This window comes from Amblyomma maculatum, chromosome 3 (genome assembly GCF_055883805.1).
Source record: "Amblyomma maculatum isolate TAMU_Amacu chromosome 3, ASM5588380v1, whole genome shotgun sequence".
NCBI lineage: Eukaryota > Metazoa > Arthropoda > Arachnida > Ixodida > Ixodidae > Amblyomma > Amblyomma maculatum.
Window position 1 is genome coordinate 114,348,624 of NC_139346.1, and position 22,693 is coordinate 114,371,316.

Consider the following 22,693-nt stretch of genomic DNA (forward strand, 5'->3'; position numbering starts at 1 on the left):
CTGTGATGAAGTCTACAGTTAAGCTATCCGACCTCGAGATGCGTTGCAAAGTCCATGAATTTTACCACTTACCCCTCAGAGATTTACAACCAAATGCCTGCCAATGCAGCAGTCCATATTTGACTCTGGTCATTTAAGAATGTCATTGAAGTATAATGCTTCGAACTTCACATCATTCAATTTCCTTTCTCGTCGCATGATGTACAATACTATAAAATTGGTTTGGTTCGGTTTGTGGGGTTTAATGTCCCAAAGCAACTCGGGCTATGAGAGACGCCGTAGTGGAGGACTCCAGAAGTTTCGACCACCTGGGGTTCTTTAACGTGCACTGACATCACATAGCACACGGGCGCCTTGCTTTTCGCCTCCATCGAAAAGCGGCCGCCGAAGCCGGGATTTGATCCCGCATTCCTGGGAACAGTAGTCGAGCGCCGTAACCACTGCCGAAAGGTGTTTTGTCAACAATGCTATAAAATTACCGCTGACAAAACACTGTTCGGTGTTATCCAAAGTGGTGAATTATTTAAAGTAAAAATTGTTTCCCTTTTCTGCCTTTTTCTCAATATCTACTATATGTAATTATGTTCTCTTTAATTAGCTCTAATTGCCTTCTGTTTACCTCTGGAGTGGGCAATAAGAGTTACAACCAACGACCTGCTGTTGGTGCAGCTTACATCCATAGGCAAAGTCGTGATCTTCACATGGCGCCTCACAAGAGGGTTGCTGCATTGAGAACCAAAGGTTAGCTCAGGTGCATGCAATTTTCGCCACGCTTAGATAACAAACCCTGGGCATTTTGGTTCTGCTATCAACATGCCTTTCTTTCCTGGAGCTTGACACAGCAACAAATGTACCACCCGTCCTGAAGGAGTGAAAGGGCTAAAGACACGTTTCTCACCATGCATAGGGCTGGGCATGCCGTCTGAGTTGTTGTTGTTGCTATTGTTGGCAGCAAAGAAAGCATCCGAAGCGAGGTCATCGGGAGACCACGACTTTGGCCGGCTCACGCTACCGGGAACCAGTAAGCTGGAGCCCCTGCTGCTGTTGCCACTGGCCCTCAGGGGACCAGCGCCATCCGTGACCGAGCCACATCCGCCAGCAGCACTTCCCATGTTCAATGTCTGCGATGTCGTTGCTCGGCACTCGCGTCGGCCTCCGCTCCGGTCGGGCTGCTCGTCCTTGAGGTTTGTCTCAGACTTGGAACGCCAGATACTGTTGTGCCGCTGCTTGCTGCGAGAGAAAGACGGACAAAGAAATGACAGCATGAAGCTGCGGCACATGGAGCCCTCAAGTTACTCCACAGCGAGAGTGCGAGCACACCAGCACACAAGGCACATGCAGATGAATTTTTTTCAACGCCTGGTGCAAGAAAACGGCTAAACTTATAACGTCTCGCTGACTGAAACTGTCATTTCTGCCAGCCAAAGGTATTGCTTTCGCTTAGCCAATAATTCTTCTATACCACCAAGGGGTTCAAAGCCGCACTCCCAATTCCCATCCATTCCCTGACAACCTGATGACCTCATGCCAAAGGCCATATCGCCCACTGGAGAGGGCAGCAGTAAATTGCACTGTGGGCTTCAATCACATCAAATCAAATCAAGAACAGGGAAACAATGTGATGGCAATTGGAGTTGCTTGCCTGAAAACTTGCGAACGCGAACAGTGAACTTAATGTCACAAAACAGCCTCAAACACCTCTGCTGCTGCAACAGAGAGCTTGTCTGCAGAAAAACTCATGCGAGTCGCTTTCTGTCACGAGTGTCAACGGTCAGAAGTGACGGTCACTAACAGGGGTTTCAGTGAGAGCGCTACCACCACCTCATGAAAAAAAAAATAAAAATAAAAGGTGAGCGTCAGTCCCGCTGCCGGCACACCTATTCATCTAGACACTGTAATGACCAATGCAATGCAATGGGTGCAAGCCAATGCACCCCAATGCTATCACGACCAAAAATCTAGCACACTAAAAGCGACAATGTTGGCACTGCCCGATAATACAGCCTCAGTGAACACCTCCTATAAGCTGCTCAGACTGCAATGGGAATGAAGCATGGGGGCAGTAGCGTAGAGTGCCCATGCAATCCCCATGGCAAACAAACACGTAAAAGAAACGAAAGTGACTTGTGGAACGCCGCACTTGAGGTGGACAGAGGTAAAACCGTAAGCTGTCAATAAACAATCAATCATGCGCACCTGGCATGCAGGATGCCCTGGTAGGTCTCGAGCTGTTTCATGAACCCCGAGTTTGGCTTGATACAGCTGCGGCGTGTTTTGACGAAGTCGAGGGCCTGCCGCAGGTCCCAGCCGTAGGCCTTCATCACATACGCAATGACTACAGAGGCCGAACGGCTGATGCCCATCTTGCAGTGCACCAGGACCTTGGAGCCCTGCTCTCTGTCGGGGATTGACACAACATGAAGAGAGCAGACTTTTGTTTTTGATGTCCACGCTAATCATCAAAGCGCAGCTATGGAGCCACGAAGCACTGCTACGGTTTGTGTCTCAGTCTCAGAGTTAAACTATACTGCCTACACGAAGAATACCCATGCAAGAGGTTCCAAACAAAATTCATATATTCGAGTCAAATATTAAACTGTATGAAGAGGGCAGTGCTGCTTAACTTTTTCTTTTATGGCACAGATTTACAACCAAGCCTACACTAAAGTCAGTTTGATCAAGAAACAACCCAAAACCCTGCTAAAACATTAATATGTGCACAAATACCAGCTATGCTGTTTCCAATCAAGCAAAAAATATTTAAGCTGATAACTGCTTTTTGGAACCCTATTGTTATGTGGTCTTTAGCACTACAAGTAGAAGTCCGGTGACAGTTGTGACTCGCAGAGTTTGTGCAACCGTTTAGGTCGAAAAGAGACTGTCGCAAATGGCCCCATTGGCCAAAAAGCGACAGTCACAGGTCTTTCGACATTTTCCGCCTTTGTGACAGCTGGTTGCAAGCCAATAACCAATCAGGAGCTCAGCTGAAGTGAACAGCAGGACAGAAGTTAGCTTTACATCCAGCTTCTCGTTGCTGGTGAACAGTTAGGATCAACATGTCTCATTCCGAATTAGGCCAATTCAGCAAAGTGACCCGCGGATCGCAACATCAGTTGAACTGAGCGGCTCCCTGATCGCATGCCCTTCACGACTCGCCAAGTGTAAATGGGCCTTAACTACCTTACAGAATGTGTTAAGGCAAGTGAGAAAAAAAAGATGTTACAACTTACTTGGCTTGCGCTATATACTTGTAGGTTTTATCCCAGTGTTTGAGCATTTCTGTCGTCTCATCATCATATACACGAATGTTGAAGTAGTCAAAGAAACCGGGATAGAAGTTGTCGATTTCCCGTGTCACGTTGAGGATGTGGCCAACCCTGTTAGATGTAACAGAAGGATAATATAACTACAGTAATAATAGCACTTTCTCTAGCTTTGGATGTTTGCAATCTGTCCATGATTCCTTTTCCAAGTGTTAGTATCTACACAAGTAACCAAACCTTATTGACTTTCTCGCACTAAGCACGCATTTTAGCAAATTTTTTTTCTTTTGACGCCCAACATAGTCCTTTCCCGGGTAACGATGTCATGCATGAAAATTTAGCAAGAATAAATGGGCCAGTTATCCTGAAATTCAGACCTTTAAATAAAAAATTTTCGATTCCTTGCTGTAAAGTTATGCAAAGTTCTTTTGTCAATTTCAATGAAGCAATTTCTTCACCTGTTGCGAACAGTTTGGCCCAATTATGACCTACAGGCTAGACAGACAAAAGGTGAGCAGTTAATTGAATGGAGAAGAGCATGGCCTTCCTTTCCAGCATCAAAACACACCGATAATAAGCACGCATAATAAAAAAACATTGACACGTCACTGCAATAGTATTGTCAGAAAACACCACTAACCCCTTGTCCTTGAGCTCTTCCAAGTTTGAAGCATTCCACTCAGAGCCAAGGTAGAGGTACTCGAGGATTTCAGTGGCCGCATCCATCTGGCCTAAGATAGTGAGCATCTCCTGGTCAATGAAGGGCTTGAACTGCTGCAGGCTCATGTCCAGCTCCTCCTCCAACCGAGACCGCATCTGAGCAAGCACACGTATGCACATTTGATTGAAGGTTGCTCCTCACACCATTATAACACGGCTCTACAGATCATTGCCAGATAACAAGACTACATGTAATCATCCTTTCCAGCATTGAGCAATGAAATAAAAAATGAAAAATTAATTTATATTATTATTATTAATCCCTGCTAGTATTGGCAAATGCTGCCAATGCATTAGTTTCATAAATGAAATGGCTTGAATTGCCAAGTAGGAATCAGCGATAGAAAAACTAGCTAAACTAGGCTACGACTTAGTTGAACAGATTTGGCGAGAGCTGTAGTGAACCTCCATTGTCTCCCCTCTCCTCTTTCTCTACTCTCCTCTTGTTCTTTCCCTCAAATCTGTCTTTCTCTGCCTTGCTTGCTTCCTCTTTCTCTCTCTACTGGAATGGATCGGCCTGTGCAGGCCTTACACTGATCACCCTGAGTGCCAAGCCAAGAGACAAACCAGACCAGGCCTGCTGCAATTATTTCTCTCACAATGAACCTTAGTTACACGTCAACTCAAGGTGGGCTGCAATAAACTATTGCCATGAAAATAGCAACCGCGGGACAAACCACTGCAACTTGCCCAGCCTTCTCAGGCGGCCGGAAGCCACTGTAGCAACATTACCAATGCTGCTGCATACGTAAATTCTTTCGCAGGCGCGCAGCAAGAGAGGGACACTCACAAATTTACTGGTCACTTCATCCAGATCAACAGACATCATAAGCTCTTTCAACTTGCTCCTGATTAGCGCCTCTGTCTCTTCCTTCTGCGTCGGTCTGAAAAAAAAAAAAAAGAAATATTGAAGTTTCGAGAGCAAATATTGACAACGCAAGGATTTATAAAAAAAAGCTTTGCAAGAACAAAGGCAAGCAGAGTGCTTTAATAACTAATGGCTGCTGCAAGAAGCAAAACAACAGACACAAATACACAAAGCACCTCTGCAAAGCTGTGCATGCCACATGAAGTCCAACAATAACAAATAAGTTGCTCCCATAAGCAATAATTAAATGCCTTGACCACGGACATAACCGCGTGCAGCAAGAAGTTCCTATTGCTGGCGGTTCCTGTGCACGGGCTCAGGCCGGCCCGAAAGCCGTACCCGGCCCGGCCCGCGGACCGGGCTCGGGCCGCTTGGAAGCCCTCTTCCTCGGGCTCGGGCCGGACACCCCGATCACGAACACACGCAACTTTTGAGAAAACGCGAATACGGCCATAATGCGATAAGCGTCTGGAATGCACAGCATTTTCAGCGTCCTCCCCACCAGAGAGCTTCCGAGTTCCTTGCGGCGCCGACCTGCCCTTCCTTTCCGCCTCCTCGCCGCGAAGGAATCTTTGGTAGCCGACCGTTACCAAGCAGAGGGGCCGCTTGGGGGCTATTTAGTTGCGAGTTTCGCATCTCCGCTTGGGTAACAACGGCGCCGATGTTTAGGTATCCGTTCCGAGTTTCGCGCCACGCTGTCGCCTATCAAACCTCTCTGTTGAGGTTTACTCCTGCCTCCTTTGAGGCAGGACATAGCTCAAAGCATCTGCGGTGCATGAGTTTCATCTTCTTTCTCTTGTTGCGAAACATTAACGTGAAAGGCACAAAAAGAGCCACCAGAGCTCGCCGAGCACTTGGCCACGAAATCGACCCCTTTTGGAGAAGCAAACAAGCTGCTTAGCGAAAATTAGCTTTCTTACCAAACAACATGTTATCATTCAAGCCACAAGTAATAGCTCCGAAAGAAACTTCAGCGTTACCAGATTCATTATCCAGGAGCCTCAATGCTTCAATTCAATGCATAGCTTGTTTCAGCACAATAAGTGAACCCTACATATGGGCTCTAGATATTCAGCAAATTTGTCATTTCAAACGAGAGAACTCAACATTACAAGATCATGGATAAGCTAAACACCCTGAAATTATTTCCTTCTTTATCATCGCCTAGCGTCAACTGCAATTACAGCATGACTGGTCGGGCCCGGGCATTACATCTGATGGGAGCTATTTGAGGATATAGTTCGTTAAATGTTGTTTCACTGCAACAACGCGAAGTCTAGCAGTGAAGGTGACCTGCGGGGCGCAAAAGCGTATTCAAGGGACAAAAAAAAAAGGGGAAGGGGGGGGGGGGGGGGGGGGGGGGCTTACACTGCACAGGCGAAGAGATATTTATCGACACTTGATTATTAATGCTGTGCTGGGTCACGATCAAATTCCCACGAACATTACCTTTGCAACCAATTTTATTTTGCTTTTAGTGCTGTTAAATATTACGTGGCGTGATTGCTCTACCTCTGCCTGGTCCTATTTTTATGGAGACCGGCTTCAAATTCTGTGGCTGCTCCTCAGCAGTGTGACCGAAGCGTATGACAGAGCATAAAAATAACAGTGCTCAAAACTTGCCAAGATCACGTCTCGATTCCAAGCGCGGTTCAAAGATAGCTGCAGCAGATGCACAACCAAGCGATCCCCGCAACTGGCGCGGTCACTGCCGAATCAACTGCATGGACACTTTCTACGCGAGGCGCCCACATGTGGCGCTGCGCGAGCAGTTCTTTTTTTTTTTTTTTTTTTTTAAGTAACTCTGCGAGGCAAAACCATTCGCTCGAGTGTTCCTGCTGTGTTGCATGCTCCGTCCCCTGTACTGTACGTGTGCTTCATCCAGCTGTCAATCATTACAGCACAACCAAGCGCATCTTTTGAAGACCAGGAAAAGCGCACGCAGGGAGCGCCTTATGGACTGGCATTGATGAGCTCAACACAGGGTCACTTACCTTGAGCGATCAGAGTCCGGCGTCGGAGGCCTCTTGGACACCAGGTCGTCCATCGCGTGCCTTTACGTGAGCGAAGGAGTAAAGGAAAAAACGGACGGACGTCAGTTTCACTGGGGGAGCACGTGATAAGGTAGGCCATTACAGCGCGAACGAGCCGTGCAAAAGAACGGGGGAAGGGAAACTGAGCACGCACCATTCGTTGAGGCAGGATTGGTCCGACTCGATCCTTTCGGCATAGTACTGCACCCACTGATGGGTCCCGCCGCCTTGGAAATAGTTGAACTCCCGGGCCTTGGCGCACGCCTTGTGCAGTGACTGGAGCGCGGACCTGTGCAGAAACCACGCGCACGAGTTACTGTACATTCTTCATAAACCTGCCATTTTCGCATAGCCCTAAGCGACAGAGAGAGTGGATTAGGACATTTTAAAAGAAAAGGAAAGACGTCACCAAGGAATGCAACCTGGAAAGCGAACAGAAACCTGCAACACATAGGAGCGCGCACAGAGCGGAGTAAGAGTGGCTCTCCCGCACTCCATTCGAGTAGGCGTTGAAGAGATTCTGTTCTTCCATACAGAAAACATGAACCGCAAGGCGCCACATTGAGAATTTTGTGGCGCGCCTCTTCACTGCGTGCCAAGCGAAGCTTGCTGAGGCGGCTTTCGAAAAGCAGCTCGCCCGGCCACAGTTAACGTGCTGCTAAGTTGCACATGTCGTTTCTATAGGTGGTGATAGGCCACTCAATCTGAACGGCGACGAAACGCTCCGCCAGCATGTGTCCTTGACTATGGGCTTGCGCCGTGCATACCGCGTCCTTGATCAGTTATCCCGGCGACTCTCGACTCAGCCAAAGGAGAGACGCGAAGGTCAGGCCGGCGGCGCCATCTTGCGCAAGGCCCGAACGAGCATCTCGAACACGTCGGATCGGCGGCACCTGGTAGCGAGCGAGGAACATGGCACCGCGCGCGACTGTCTGCGTTTCGGCTGTACTCGTGTGTACGAGAGATCCCTAGAAAGTTCGTTAGCACGTCGCAACTAGTGCGCCGAAAACGCACAAACCTGCTGGACAGGGCGCCGCGTAAACGGGATGCAATTGTGAGGAAGTGGGAAATGTACGCGCGTGGGTGTCCGAACAGCGGCGACCGCACCAAGAGCACACACGCTGTAAACCCGGCCCACGTGCTGTTTATGCAGAACGCGTCCAAGCCGCCCGACATGGACTAAATTGGGTCGCTTTTTAATCTACAACCGATCGCGTCGGTTCGAGTGTTTGGAAATCGTCCGGCATTCAGTTAGTAAAGCGTATTCGCAAAAACGGGGCCTCGAATCGAGGTACTTGTTCCACCATTCGCTACACCCCCTTGCGGACGCTTGAACCTGAAAGGTCATTGACCTTTCTTTCAAGGTCGACGAAGACACAATAAACATACGAAATAGACAAAAGGAGCGAACTCTCGTGCCGCCATGCCATGCGAAATGCTGCAGCAAGCCCATGCAAACCACTTTCCACAACAACGAATTTCGCGAGCGCTTTCTACGCAAGCTTAGAAGTCGCCTTCTCATCTACAGCCGTGAATTTTTGCTTTCTCGGGTTCCCGTTTGGTCGGTTTTTAAGCAAGAGATCCAACTTCTTCACTGGTGCCTTGATGCCAATGGCGGTGATGTTCGGCACTACGGCATAACTATACTCTAGTACAAAATATGTCACAAGCAAGAGGGGAAAAAAAAAATGGTTGAGCATGTGTACAGAACAAGGAGCTTAATACGGCTAATAGGAAACAAAGTAGCCTAAAAAGAAAAATATTATTACACCGTCTTACCACAAACTGCGAGGGTCGTTGACGGGCTTGTACAATCTAGGAAGTATTTTTCAGCCCGCGCTATATCAACACAATTTCTCCTTGAAAATACGATACGCGAAGCCCCTGACGACGAGTGGCAAGTCGCGCGTGAAAAATGCCAATCCCAAACGAGCTTGGTTACGGCGCTCGACTACTGTTCCCAAGGGCGCGGGATCGAATCCCGGCCTCGGTGGCCGCTTTTCGATGGAGGCGAAAAGCAAGGCGCCCGTGTGCTGTGCGTTGTCAGTGCACGTTAAAGAACCCCAGGTGGTCGAAATTTCCGGAGTCCTCCACTAGGGCGTCTCTCATAGCATGAGTTGCTTTGGGACGTTAAACCCCACAAACCAAACCAAACGAGCTACAACTCCACGCAAAGTGCGCGCAGCGTTAATCCACAACATTTCATGACGATGTATACGCTCGGAAACGAGGCAAAAAGAAAGCTTATTGTATGATTCCTCAAGCGCAAACGTACGTTGGGAGCCCTAAATATATCTGTTCAGCTATGATTTCCTTTCGGCGAATTTAGGCAGGAAAGAGGAAGAGGACGCGGTGCTTTGCTTTTTAGAACAGTAGAGAGGAAGGGCCATGGCGAAATAGCACTTTTCGCCAATAATTTCCTCGCAATGGTAAAACGGAGAGGCTGCTTCCTCAGACAATAATTTCCGGAGGTGCTGGTCTATAGCAGAGTACAAAGAAAAAAGGGAGGAGGAGGCAGAGGAGCTAATTTCCGGTTACAGCGGCTCAAAAATAGAATCCAGTATAAAGTAAATGTAAAGACAGGTTCATCGCAAATTTAAGGCCAAAAAAGTATCTCAATTCCGGTGACAGCGGCAAAAATCAAAGGGCAAAGCTTTTTTTTTTTTTTGTCGTCTGGCAACGTTCAAGGCAAAGAAAAGGCAGGAATGCAAGTGCGGCAACAAAATTTTACATTCGAGTGTCGTAATGGCAGCGAACGCTTTATTAACTCGCAGGGATTTTTTCGACACGAGTCATCAGTTCGCGCGGCGTAGATATATACATTTACATCCGCAGAAGAGAGCAGGCCGAGAGCCATTCTTAGTTTGTTATTTGCACATACAAAGAATGCACAGAAAATAGTACGACAGCTTGTTAAAACACCCCATCGGAGCCCAACGAAGAGTGGACGGTTGCAACATCAGTCAAAAAGCTTTCTCTCGTCAATGGGGATGGCGTGACGAGTAAAATCAGAGTTCGCGCTGTCCGGCAACCCATTCGACCAAGGCGAAATGACGCGGCACAGTTCCCCCTCTCCCCTTTCACAAAAAAAAAAATCGCGCTTTTCGTCATCTCATATCGCAGAATATTCGGCCACGAGTAGCCGCCCCCCCCCCCCCCCCCTCCAGTATCCCCGCCCCAAGAATACCCCCAAAGACCTCATCATCATCTGAAGGAGACACGGGCTTCCACTAGCGGTCGTCACGCAGCGTATACGAAACTCACCAGCGGCCCTTGTAGACGGCGGACAGGTGCGATGTCCATAGGACGCAAGGCACGTCGCCGACGCGGAAGTGACAGGCGCTCATCTCGAGACGGACAGCGAACTCGATGCCGCCCTCGAAGGCCGCTTCTGGCGACGAACCGGGATCGGCGAACAGGGCGAAACACATGGCGCCCGCGGGTAGTGTGTGGCCGCTTGTCTGATCCAGGTGCATACGGTTTCGCTTGATCTCGGTGTCTATATATCGACAAACGTAAAGCAGTTTCTGCGCGGCGGCAGAATCGCACGGTGTCGTACGTTACCGGTGGCTGAATCAAACCACGGAGAGCAGCAGCTGTGAGGGTGATCCGGGAGTCGCACGGAGAAGCCGAGGGACCCTATACTTGGGCCTAATGCGATCCAGTGACAGCGAGCGGTCGGATGGAACCGCTATTTCTAGGAGAGTTGGCAGCGCTGAAGTTCTTCTAAACTGAAATTATCCTCTTTGTAATTATTTCCCGCGAAGCGAGAAGAGCACCCGTATTCACTGCACGCGCGGCACGCGCGCAGTGAATACTTCCACGACTATGGAATCACAACACAGAGCGGCGATTCACGAGGACTCTTCCGAACAGGAGGCGACACAAAACACAAGCCGAATCCTTTGATGTATGTCGATGCCGGTCCAACGAAGGCTCCCTCAAAACATACACCCGTTCACGACGACAACACCAGAACTGAGCGCCGGGCCATCCTCTGTGGGCACGCTCGGAGGTGTAGTCCGAGTTGTTCTTTTCCTCCTTCGTGTAAGAAGGGCGAAACCTTGAGTTCACTAAGCACCCTTCAAATCAAGAGCCGCGGCTCGAATCCGGGAAAGCAGGAACTCGCGGGATCGGGCACGGAGCGCAACGTGGAAGAAGGACACCGCACGCCATCATAGCAGCAACGTCGGTTGAAGGCGCCAGAGTGAGCCCGGCTAGGCGCCTTTGGCGGCTCGCCGGGCATCCGAGAAAGGAGAGCGCGTGGGAGCAGGGCGGCTCCGGTGAGCCCACACGTCCCGTCGCCGCAGCCACCAATTTCCTTTTCGGGGACCCCCATTCGATGAAGGGGTCTGTGACGTTTCCGGGAAGGCGACAGAGGAGGGAATTCTGAACAAGCCGTGCAAGAGTGTAGGAGATACGACCGTGCGGCGAAAGTAGCCTACGTTGTGTAGGACCACCGAAGTATAAATGAGTGATGAGTGGGGCGATGAGTCGACAGACTAAGGCAATGTACCACGAGACCGAACCATGTACTCCGGCTTTTCACGCCGCCAATATCAGTTCTCGGAGCCTGGTGTTCGATTTCCAACAGCGGCCGAAGGACGAAAAAAAAAAAGAGCACCAGAGATTTCCGAAAACCCTCTGTGTGTGTTGGTGCGTTTCTTCCACACGTTTTGCGTTCTTTCTTTGTTTTTAAGCGCGTGGCTGTTAACGGTGCTGGGAAAAACAAGGACACAGATGCAGTGTGGATGAGAGAGTGACAACAGACAGAAATCAGTGCTTGATGCACGAGTGTTCAGATACGGTATGCGCGAATGTCAGGGTGTGCTTCCATGCGGAATCATTTCTTGGCTCACGATTGGCATGACTGTGCTAGACAGAGCCTGTCCGCACGAAATGGCAATCATTCATTGTATGAATGCCTCACGAGTGGCGCCACCAGGGTGCGATCTAGTTCGAGTAGGGGCAACTCGATGGTGATCGCCAAATTTGAATGGGCCACCCTGGAGATTTAGCCCCCTGGAACCCCAAAGCTTGACACAGCTGCTTGTAGCAGGAATATAAGAGGTTGTGGACCTCGTCAGAATTGGACCAATATTGATGTCTAATCTAATTCGAGTATGGCCAATTCAGTATAATAACCCCCCACGGGCCCCCTCGCCTAATTGGATTTCGTCCGAATTTGAGCAATTGATATGACAACTAAGCAACGGTATCCAGCGACGAAATGCAGCACTAATAACAGAACTAGACGCAGCACGGAGCTCGCAATAATGCTTTCGCATTTCTGCCTGTAAGCACACTTAAGAAGTGCTGCCCTCCTGTAATTTTTAATGCAACAGAACGTCCGAAAATCCGGCGAGCGAAATATCGCAGGCATGTCTATGGCAGGTGCCAGCTGACAGGTGACATGTTCGGGCACTGATTGGTCGACGGCTCGTGTGATCAACGAGACCAGATGACATGGCCCATGCATGTATAGTTCTTTCGAGTAGGGCCTTAGGTGAATATCGAACCCATCCGCTGATTTCTTGATTCCAATCTGATAAATCCCTTGGATCCTTAAATTCCCAGTAATTCCTATATACATATATCCCTCCTAGCAGGCAAGTCTGAAGCAGTACGGCTTGCTTAAAGCGGGGCTTCATGTGAGCTTATGTCTGGTGGCCTTGCGGATAATGCGCCAAAATAAATGTGCATGCCAGTGAGTATATCTGACCCGAAAGGAAAGTGAAAATCGCAGTGGCATAGCGCACCTACTTCCCATTTGGCATAACCACGCCCAATTGGCCGTCATTACTTTTTAGCGCAGTCAAAAAAGTTTTCTTTGTAAACGTAACACCTCAAATTTGTTCGAGTGTGCATTCATTTGTGCTTTAATCTGCGATTTTTGAGAGTTAAATCCGGTTAACTGATCAAAACAACGGGCACTTTGCCAAAGTCTCATGCGTCAAACCAGGATGAAGCGTTAATAAGGAATTAGCGCATTGGACTGCGGGTTCGAAAGATATCGAGCGCACGTGGTTTTGTGAACAGCACAGGATCGCAGAGTGCAGCGCGACTTTCCGCATTTACGACGAGCTGGCAAGAAGAAGAAGAAAAAAAAAAAAAAAATCTGACGGAACAGATTTCGTTTCGCGTCGGACCAAGCGCAAGAGATATAGAGAACGACGCTGATCATACGCGTTTTCGGTACAAGAGAGAGAGAAATAACATTTATCGGCACCCGTCAAAAAGTAGGCGAGGATCCGAGGTGCAGCTCTGTCCCAGCCATGACATCCCCCTCAGCCGTCGACCTGGATCTCTTGGATCTGAGCAGCGGCCAGGGCGAGACGGACGACTTAACGTTGCCCTTTTTCGTCCTGTTTGAGAAGTAGTGCCTCCCAGGACTCATCTGTCCTGCCAGGTTCTCCAAATCAAGGACACTTCTATATCATGTGGATCATGTACGCTATGCCACCGCAACGTTTGTACCTGGGGCTAAAAATTTCCAGGTGCCACTTGATGTAAAGCTGGGGGTTCGGGAACACTCCAGTTTGTAGCTTACGCCGCATAAACTACTCGCTTTTGGTGAGTTGCTTACACGCTTTTGGAAATTTTGATCTGCCTAATTCGTAATGATTTAGGATATCTTTAGGTATTAGGGTCATCATCTAACTGTATAAGCTCTTCATCGCGCAAGGGGTACGGTGGTGCGCATAAGTCGTCACTGGGATCCCGGAATGTACGTAGCTAATCCTCGGGCCATTACGTGCGCTTTCTCATTCTCCCTCAACCCCTGGTGCGCCGGTGTCCAAATGAGCGCGACCTGGTCAACACTCGATGTATCTGCTATGGCCGAAATGCGGGCAACGTCAAAGTTTCTGTACTGTACTAAAGGTACTGTACGTCACTCGGCTCCGCGTGTGCAAATGTTGTTACTGGAAGCTTTTTTATTTTCTTTGTTATTCTTCAAAGTGACAGCGGCAGCACCAATTTACCCAATGCATTCCGAAAAGCCGCGGTGGCCATTGCCACTACGGAACCGGAATAGGTGGAAACATCATGTTCCGGCGTTTCCACCAATCATATTACTCGAGATCGGGGAGATAGCGACACTTTCGATAACGACGCAAACTCGGAATACGGGCCCAGGTGGTCGAAATTACTCCGTAGCCCTCCACTACGGCTCCTCTTTCTCTCTTTCCACTTTCACTCCCACCTTCCTCCCTTCCCTTACGGCGCCGTTGAGGTGTCCGCAGAGAACAAGTGAGACAGTTACCGCGCCTTTCCCTTCCTATCAATCAATCAATCAATCAAAGGACAAGTGAGAGATACTGCGCCTTTCCCTTCCTGTGATCCAATTATTATATTCCGCAAACGCTGATGAAAAACAGCCACAGCTTCGAACGCTGACAAAACATTTATATATATATATATATATATATATATATATATATATATATATATATATATATATATATATATATATATATATATATATATATATATATATATATATATATATATATATATATATATATATATATATATATATATATATATATATAGTTGCTATATCGGAGAGAAGCCCACCGAAGGATAACATTGTTTTTGTCACCCATTTCCACGCTATGCAAAGGATGCGGAGGCAACGTGTGATAAATAGGTCCAGTCGGAGGCAACCTCGCCGTATATGCAATCGCCGGCGGCTTGGCGGATCAGGCGACGCGATGTGGGCCGACTTGTTAGGCATGCGAGAAACGCGTACATTATTATAATAAGCTTGTGGGCGCTTCTTCTACGCGCCACCAGATCCAAGTATGCAGAAGCGCGTGGGATGGACGGCTAACTTTCCGTCCTCGCGTTATTGCATGAAACAAAACTTCTTTCCTCGTATTATTGCCTGCTGATCCGCACTTACTGCCGCCATTTGTCAAAGGCCCTTGGCTCCCTCTTCCTTTCTCTCCGTCTTTTTTTCGTTCTTTCTGGGGATACCTGATATGGCCTGTCCGTGTCGTTCCTCTTCACATCTTATACTGTCACCCAGTCTCCAGTTATCAATTCATCACTCCATTTTATACATATATTTTTCCATGTATTTATTTGTGATGTACTGTTCAATTGCTTTTTACAGTCTATGCAGGTCAACTAAACTCCCAGCTACCACGCCATTTTTCACAACACATGCGCAGCGACCTTTCCACATATGCGTCCCCATCTCTAATCCCTCGGCGCTCTTATTCATGCAGCCTGTCGCAACCCGCTTTGCTGTGGTCTATTTCCCATTTCACCACCATTTCCTCACCACATCCCCCCTCCCCATTTGCGGGACTTCCTCCTCGGAGTGAAAGCCCGTTTTGACCGGTCCTCTGGTCGGAATGTCGGCTAGCAACCAAGGCTGCCGCTTCTTAACCTTTGTTCAAATCGCCCTGTGTTCTCCAAGAATACTAGCTTCCTGCCCTTTCTGAACCACAAAAAAAAAAAAAAAAAAAAAAAAAACAGGTAGCAGAAAGGAGTAAACCAGGGGTCGACAAAGAAAAAAAAAGTTTGACAGAAAACATCATGGAACGCAAAATAGCGCACTTCAAAACGCAGGCGCTGTGTTGTCGTTCCCTTTCTGTGTCTGTGTTTTGAAGTGCGCTGTTTTGCTTTCCAAGATGATTTACCAACTAGCCCGTTCCTTCACCCTTGAAAGAAAACGCCGGTAGGTTAGTTTAGTTTATGGGGTTTAACGTCCTAAAGCGACTCGGGTTATGAGAGATGCCGTAGTGGAGGACTCCGGAAATTTCGACCAAATGGGATTCTGTAACGTGCACTGACATCGCACATAACACAGGCGCCTTGCTTTCCGCCGCCATCGAAAAGCGGCCGCCGAGGCCGGGATTCGATCCCACATCCTTGGGTACATTAGGCGAGCGAACACGCACCGCGGCGGGGCTGGAAACACTGGTCAAAAGACGAGTGGAACTCGAGCAATTCGCGTGCACACATAGGTCTCCCAGCAGTGCAACGTGATAGCTTGCGAGTATACGGAGGGATATGTTGAGAGCAGGAATCATAACTGTCACACGCGCTCGGTACCCCTTTTCTGGGCCGCCATATCTTCCCGTCACGTCACGCTATCACGATCAACGCACCCGGGAAGGCCAACGCACACCCGAGCGACGCTTTCACGACCCGAGAAAGCGATACCGGCGGTAAGGTTAGGCAATCGTCCAGTATATTTGCGCGACTTTATTCGAGTCATCTGAGCCGCGCTCGCCTGAAACAAAGCGCCGTCGTTCAGAGTAAACACGCAATCCGACGCGCCGCTAAGAGTCACGAGGACAGAAACTCGAGAAGCGGCAGGACTTCCAAGGAAGAGCACGCGCATAATGATGGGGCGCCAGCTAAATAACGCCCGCGCGGAAACGCGAACCCATGAGGAAACAAACAAGCATAAAGGAAGCCGATAAAATTGAAGGGTTATGAAACCCGCGGCTCTTCTGCAGACGGCGTGGCAACCACCGCTCCTCTTTCCCGCAAAGGAGCCCACGCTCGGAAAGGCAGCGGAAAGCGGCGGTCCGCGATCGCTTTTCCTTGCATGTATAGGTCGTTGCCGTCGCGATTCCCGGAGTCCCATAGCATAGCACACTCCGTCGCGGGCAATGTAGGCGCTGAGGCAGTTCCGCGAAAAAACTGCGAGAAACCTCTACGTTTGTAGGCCTCCATGGAGATCGCGATCAGGCATCGTTTCAAAGAAAACGCCAAGCTTTACGGGTAGTGTCCTTGCTTCAGAGAAGGCCGCTTAGACGTCCTCGCGGCTTAGGAGATGAATGCAAGCACAAAATGTGCAGTACAAAAGTTATCCGTCATGTTACAGAGTGATCACGGCGAAACTATTGCACCATTACTGCGAGACCTACGTCATCTCTACGATTTCGTAAACGTAACGCAATTACTGTCGTGATCCGTTCAAGTGTGAGCCGGTGGCGCGTCAGGACCCTAGCCATCCGGCCCGTATTGCCGTAAGCGACAAGACAGAAGACTACGAATTCACCTTCGCCCATCCATTCTCGTCTTGCGTCCAGAAAGAGTGATCGTCCAGCGCACTGTTGCAACAAGCCGGATGTATACTCTCCAGCTAATTGCCGGCGAGACGAATATGAGACAAGAGACGCGACTTGAAAAATGGGCTGCTTACCTCACCGGAAACGGCAAGAGTGCACTCTTAGCAGTACGCGAGCCGCTGGCCACTGCAGGCTTCACTGACGCGAGTTTGGAAAACAACGAAGAAAAGCGAGCAGGCCCGGAGACAAAGCGCTTACACAGCAGCACAACGCAGCGACGGCAGCTGGGGGCTCCGGTCTCGCAGTCCATTCGTCACGCGCTGTTACCCTCGCAGTCCGCGACGCAGTCAAGTGCAGCGCGCTGGAAGCTGACGCTAATAGAGAGAGAGAGAGGGAGAAAGGCCATACATCTCGGCCGTAAAGACGAGTCGCAGCCGCTTCACCCTTGATGAAGACGTCAGCGCACGCGTGTTCTCTGTTGCGATGAAGCTTTGGTATGGTTTGTGGGGTTTAACGTCCCAAAGGAACTCAGGCTATGAGAGACGCCGTAGTGGAGGTCTCCAAAAATTTCGGCCACCTGGGGTTCTTTAATGTGCACTGACATCACACAGCACATCGACGCCACTCCGTTTCGCCTCTATCGAGACGCAGCCGCCGAGGCCGGAATTCGATCCCGCTTCCTTGGGCACAGTAGTCGAGCGCCGTAACCACTGCACCATCGCGGAGGGGCACGATGAAGCTTTAATTGACCTGTTTACGTTGGTTCTCAGCTTCTTTTTTTTTTCTTTTTTTTTTTTTTTTTTTGCGCACAGGGAAAAGAATCAGGGCGAGCACCCCAGGAGGGACGCAGCTCTTCGAGCCATTCAACGAGGAACGAGTGCCGGTGCTTTCGCCACAGCAACAAGCGGCTTTCCCCGCGAAAGCTCCTCGGGAGGGGATAAGGGCGGCCGGCCGCACTTACCTTACGCGTAATTGCAAACTGTGTTTTTCAGTGAGGCGACTGGTCAAGAACATAACGGTTCCAGAAGAAGGCCCGGCAGCCAGTGACCCGTTCGAAAGGAGAGGCCGATGAATACCTACGTCTACATGGCACGGAGAGGATCTCGAAAGAGGTGTTGAACGACTTCCTACGCGCTCTATGCGGCCGCATCGCTGTACCGAACTGTCCTGCCCCTTCAGACGACGAGTGCACACGCGCGGACGCCCGTCGGCTCGCTAAGTGCCGTTGCTCGTGACCGGGCAGACAGACGGCCCGGCAGCGCGCGCCACGAGTCCCGCCACCGCGCGGGAAGCGAAACACGCCACTTCCGATAAAAAAAAAAAAAAAAAAAAAGAAAGAGAGAGAGAGAGAGAGAGAGAAAAGAAAAAAGAAAAAAAAATCTATCTAGGTGAAGCCGGTCTGGCCGAAAGCGAAACCGCGTAACGGTCGCTGCCGACTGCAGTGGTAGATGCAACTTCCACGCAGACATCCGCGGGAATGTTGACTAATAGACTTAAATGGTGGATGCTGGTTGAAGCGTCAATAGCGCTATAAAGCTCCTGCAGTCGACATTAAATCCTGCCACTTAGTGGCAACAAGGAAGGGCGATAATTAAGGCTGCGATTTGGGCAAATCGGTACAGACTCGTGGCTTAAAGGCATGGAAGGACAAAAACAAGGAAAAGAGTGCACAAAACGGACTATTGTGCGTGTCTTCCGCGTAGTTGAACCATGAAAACGAGAGGTACACCTTGACGTCTTCCTGCGGGGTGCCTCGGCGAGTAATTTAAATTGTCGCGCCGGTGCTAAAACCACAAGCTGTTCGGACGAAACGGCAGGGCAGTATCGAAGGAATCATGCTCCCTCGCTCAATAAGCTACACAGCCAGCATTGCACCAGCGAACAACGCCCGGCGGAACAGTTACACCGTATATCGAGTCAACGATGCGAAAGCGAGGAGGATGAAACGGGGCACCAACACGAACAAGGCGATGAATGTGTTCGAGACGAGTGCACAGGCTCTGAAAGACGAAGGTCCTGCATTGGCGGACATTTCGATGCTCACTTAGATCCAGACGGAAAGACCTGCGCATTTTTTCGACCACCAAACGAGCTGCATCCTCAATCTATCTCCCTCGTAACGCTTGTACATAACAATAACAACAAAATACGAGAGAACCTAAGCTGTGACCATCTGCGGGATAAAAGTACGGGGCCCAGAGCAGATGCAGTGCAGCTTCCTTCGACTCCTCGCACGGCAAGGCGACCGTTTCCTCGTTAAGCTCCCGCTTACGTCGGCAGCCAGCATGGCAACTCGCCAAGAGGCGGCGCGCGCACTGCTATTGTAAACCGTTGTATACGACCATCTCAGATGTGTACGTGCACACTATGCGCTCACCACTGGCCGCCGAGATCTGCAGAAGGAGACAAAAGACATCGCACTGAGGCTTACGCTGCCCGAACGCGCCGCGCCTCCTATACCAGACTGCCTTAGCAGTGCAGAGAAATTGTGGCACACAGCTGGTGGACCATATTAATGGACATGCGGACGGTGCACGAGCACCCCCTGTAATAAAAGCAGTGGTTGCAGACGTGAGTACAGTTGCTTTCTTCCATCCGGCTTCCGCCCCTCTTATCTTCTTTAGGATCTAACACACTGCATATTCCTGAAACCCCATGCAACGACATCGACGCCATGCGGCAGCTAACGAGCACGCTGCATGCCACCTTACTAGGCTAATATGCAGCGTACTGCTAGACTAATTGCACCGTCGTCTACCGTTCATTTCCGGGCGTCAATGTCAGGCTGTCATGCGATTCAGTGCACGGTTCGTGGTAAACACATCCAAGGTCTGGGACGACATGCGCGTGCAATGCGCAACGCGCACACGGCCGGATGCTCGCCCGCTAGACCGATAGGGTGCCAGTTTCCTACGCCGGCGCATGCGTGGAACCACCCTGGCTCAGAAAATTGGCTGGAAGAAGCCTCGTCCGTGCAAAGATAACGAATAAAATACTGGATCTTGCAACAGAGACGCCCACACCGTCCGTGGTTGCTAGCGGAATGTCAAGCATTTAACCGCGGGAACATAAGCGTTGCGGTTACACGTTGCCTCCTAACGGCAACCTTTTACCGAAGACTTCGATGCACTGGCGTGCGTTAACTACACCCAGGTACATTGTGTCATTAGCAAAACACCTCAACGCGATAGCTCACAGTTACGACAAAATACAAAACAGAAACGCAGACGGCATATAGCATGTCAGCGAACGCTGGCTAAAATCTCTATTTAATTATAGAGCTCTATCTCCCTCTTGCTTACTAACTCCCTTCCCCTCCCTCTCTCTCTCTCTCTTTCTCTCTCTCTCTATCTGCCTCACAGGCAGAAGTGCCACGAAGTTGTCGCTGCGAAAGCATGAACCCGAAGCTCTGCACATCTACGATCGAAGAACGAGCCTCGGACTTTCTGGCGTGTTTGTCAGCTTGAACTTTGGGAAGGGGGAGACTACGGACACATTGCTGTGTTCTCTGCCTGCGACAGTCCAACCCAGGCAAGATCCCCGTTGTAGCCCTCGGGGATGACGTTCATCTCACCTCCAAGTCAAGACAGATCTTGGAAAATCGCTCGAAGTACGCAGTTCAGCCTCGGCTGGACAAGGTTGACAGGGTGGCCATAATCCGACGCATCGCGGGGGAGACTTCGACGAACAAGGATCATCAGCGAAGGTCTGGGCATTTATTTCTCGGGACAAGAGAAGCGTCCCGGCCGTCACAGGTGTGACATCCATTCCACTGTTCTAGAAATTGGCGAAAATAATGTCAAGCTGTGTATCTCTGACAAAGAGGGATCGAGGTTTCGTCGTTCTTGACCTTCAGGCGTACCAGGTGAAAACGAAGAAAGCCATCGCTAAAAACTTTCTTTCTCTAACCTTAAGGAAGGTGAAAGACGCAAAACGGTAAGTGCTCTCTACACTTCACAGCGAAGGTCTCGCCCGCTTGTTCAACAAAATCAACAGAACCTAAATGCAGGGCTCGCTGTTTTCTTCACAGCCAAAAAGGCACAAGGAGAACCTTCCATTCCGTGCTATAATTTCCGAGAAGGCCACGTGGAAAAACCATACCTTTCAGATTTCCTGGCAAAGCAGCTGACACGTACCTGGGTCGAAGGTCCTTATAGGATCCCAAACTCGCTCGCCTTGAGGTTATTTCATGAGAAACCAAAGCAGATTGCTTACAGTGTCTTCATTGACATCCAATAAATATGTATCTGTCTTTCGGTCCACCATCGTGGACAAAGGCCTGTTACCTTTCAAAATGCAGCCAGCATTTCAGCATGATGCAATGTGTTCTGGTCTCCCTCGTCCCAAAGTTCAAGCTGGCACCTACAGCAGGGATCATACCAACTAGCCCGGAAGAATGCCATTTTGCAGCGGCCCGACTTTCGCCACAATTGCTCACACGTCGCAGCTGGCCGGCGCCATTTATCAGTAAGCAACCTCGCAGCACACACACACTCCTCCCCGCGCACGTCGATGGCGACGAGGAAGGAAACACCATTTGGCCTCGCCCCCCAGCATCACCGGACCGGCGGCGCCGCGTGACTTTAGCGCCGCGAGGCCTCAGGCGCCCCGCGGTGGCCCCGGTCAAGGCTTCCGGGCACTGACTCAGCGGCACACAGCGGCGGGACGTTAGCCGCGTTGCACTCACTACGGCCGGCGGAATTCAAGAACAAAGGCATTCGGAAAGCCGCACAGCGACCGTGAAAACACGGCAGCCAAAAGCGGCGGACTGCCCGCGAAGCACGCCGCGCTGTAGCACACATAGGATGACACGAGCGTGATGGCCACGCTACTGCTGCGAATATGGCGGAAGGATCGCTTTCCGCACTTGGCCCGAAAAACATCTGAAAACAACGACAACGCCGGCAAAAAAAAAAAAAAAAAAAAAAAAAAAAAAAAAAAAAAAAAAAAAAAACCCTCGCCACAGGACGAAGTCCCGACGGTTCGCGGAAGGTTGCTGAACTGAAGCCGAGGAAAACCTGCAACACTGAGGGGGCGACCGGGTTGCGGGCTCACGGTGCACTTTGTACCGACGAGGGGGCCATTAGGCACCCAGAGGGGGTATCCCTCGCGCATCTGCCAGTGCTCGAGCCAGCGGGAGAGCCATTAGGGGGGCACAGAACCAGAGCTTCGGCCACATTACACCGACTTCACGAGTGGACTGGCAGGCAAGCGTTGCACATCCACTGCACGTCAAGGAGTCAGGCGCCTGCGAGTCTCGATGACCCTGTTGCAGGCAATGACCGCCTAAAGACGGTGGCAGTCGGCGAAAGGCACGTACGCACACAGCAAACGATGGTTTCTTCCAAGCGTGTGTACTAGCACCAGTATAAGTCAACAACACAGCCAATACAAGACGCGTGCAATAAAAAAAGAAAAATAGAAAACCTTCGGTTCACATTTCTTCCCTATTTTCCAATAAAATATTTTCACTTTTAATCGCCCAGTATGGTATGAGACAAGCAACACGCTATCAACCTAGGAAAACGTGGCCATGTTCTATTTGGCAGTTTCGCATCAGATAACGGCGTTCGCTGAGTGCCTCTCTGAAAAGGCGCCCGATTCACCAGTGCGATAAGAATGCCTCAATGATGAAGAAACCATAACAACACTTATTTGCTCGGCCTTCAGCATCACCCCACGCGATGAGGGATCACGATGGGTAGAAACCCGATTTTCTGCGCGCCAATAACGTCGCTGATCAATGGAATCCAAATGCTTTCCAGCAGCCGTGCA

The 22,693-nt window shown here is 49.9% G+C and overlaps 1 protein-coding gene across 3 annotated transcripts in view; it reads right to left on the minus strand.

The window, feature by feature from the left end:
- ssh (Protein phosphatase Slingshot) overlaps positions 1-22,693 on the minus strand; it is a 270,074-nt gene that overhangs the window by 6,442 nt on the left and 240,939 nt on the right. For all 3 annotated transcript variants that reach the window (XM_084597898.1, XM_084597897.1, XM_084597899.1), the window contains exons 7-13: positions 7,039-7,173; positions 6,846-6,905; positions 4,774-4,867; positions 3,904-4,079; positions 3,231-3,377; positions 2,197-2,397; positions 899-1,230 (exon numbers count right to left, since the gene is read on the minus strand). In XM_084597898.1, coding sequence (XP_084454024.1) covers positions 899-1,230; positions 2,197-2,397; positions 3,231-3,377; positions 3,904-4,079; positions 4,774-4,867; positions 6,846-6,905; positions 7,039-7,173 — 1,145 coding nt within the window. The remainder of the gene's footprint in view (positions 1-898; positions 1,231-2,196; positions 2,398-3,230; positions 3,378-3,903; positions 4,080-4,773; positions 4,868-6,845; positions 6,906-7,038; positions 7,174-22,693) is intronic.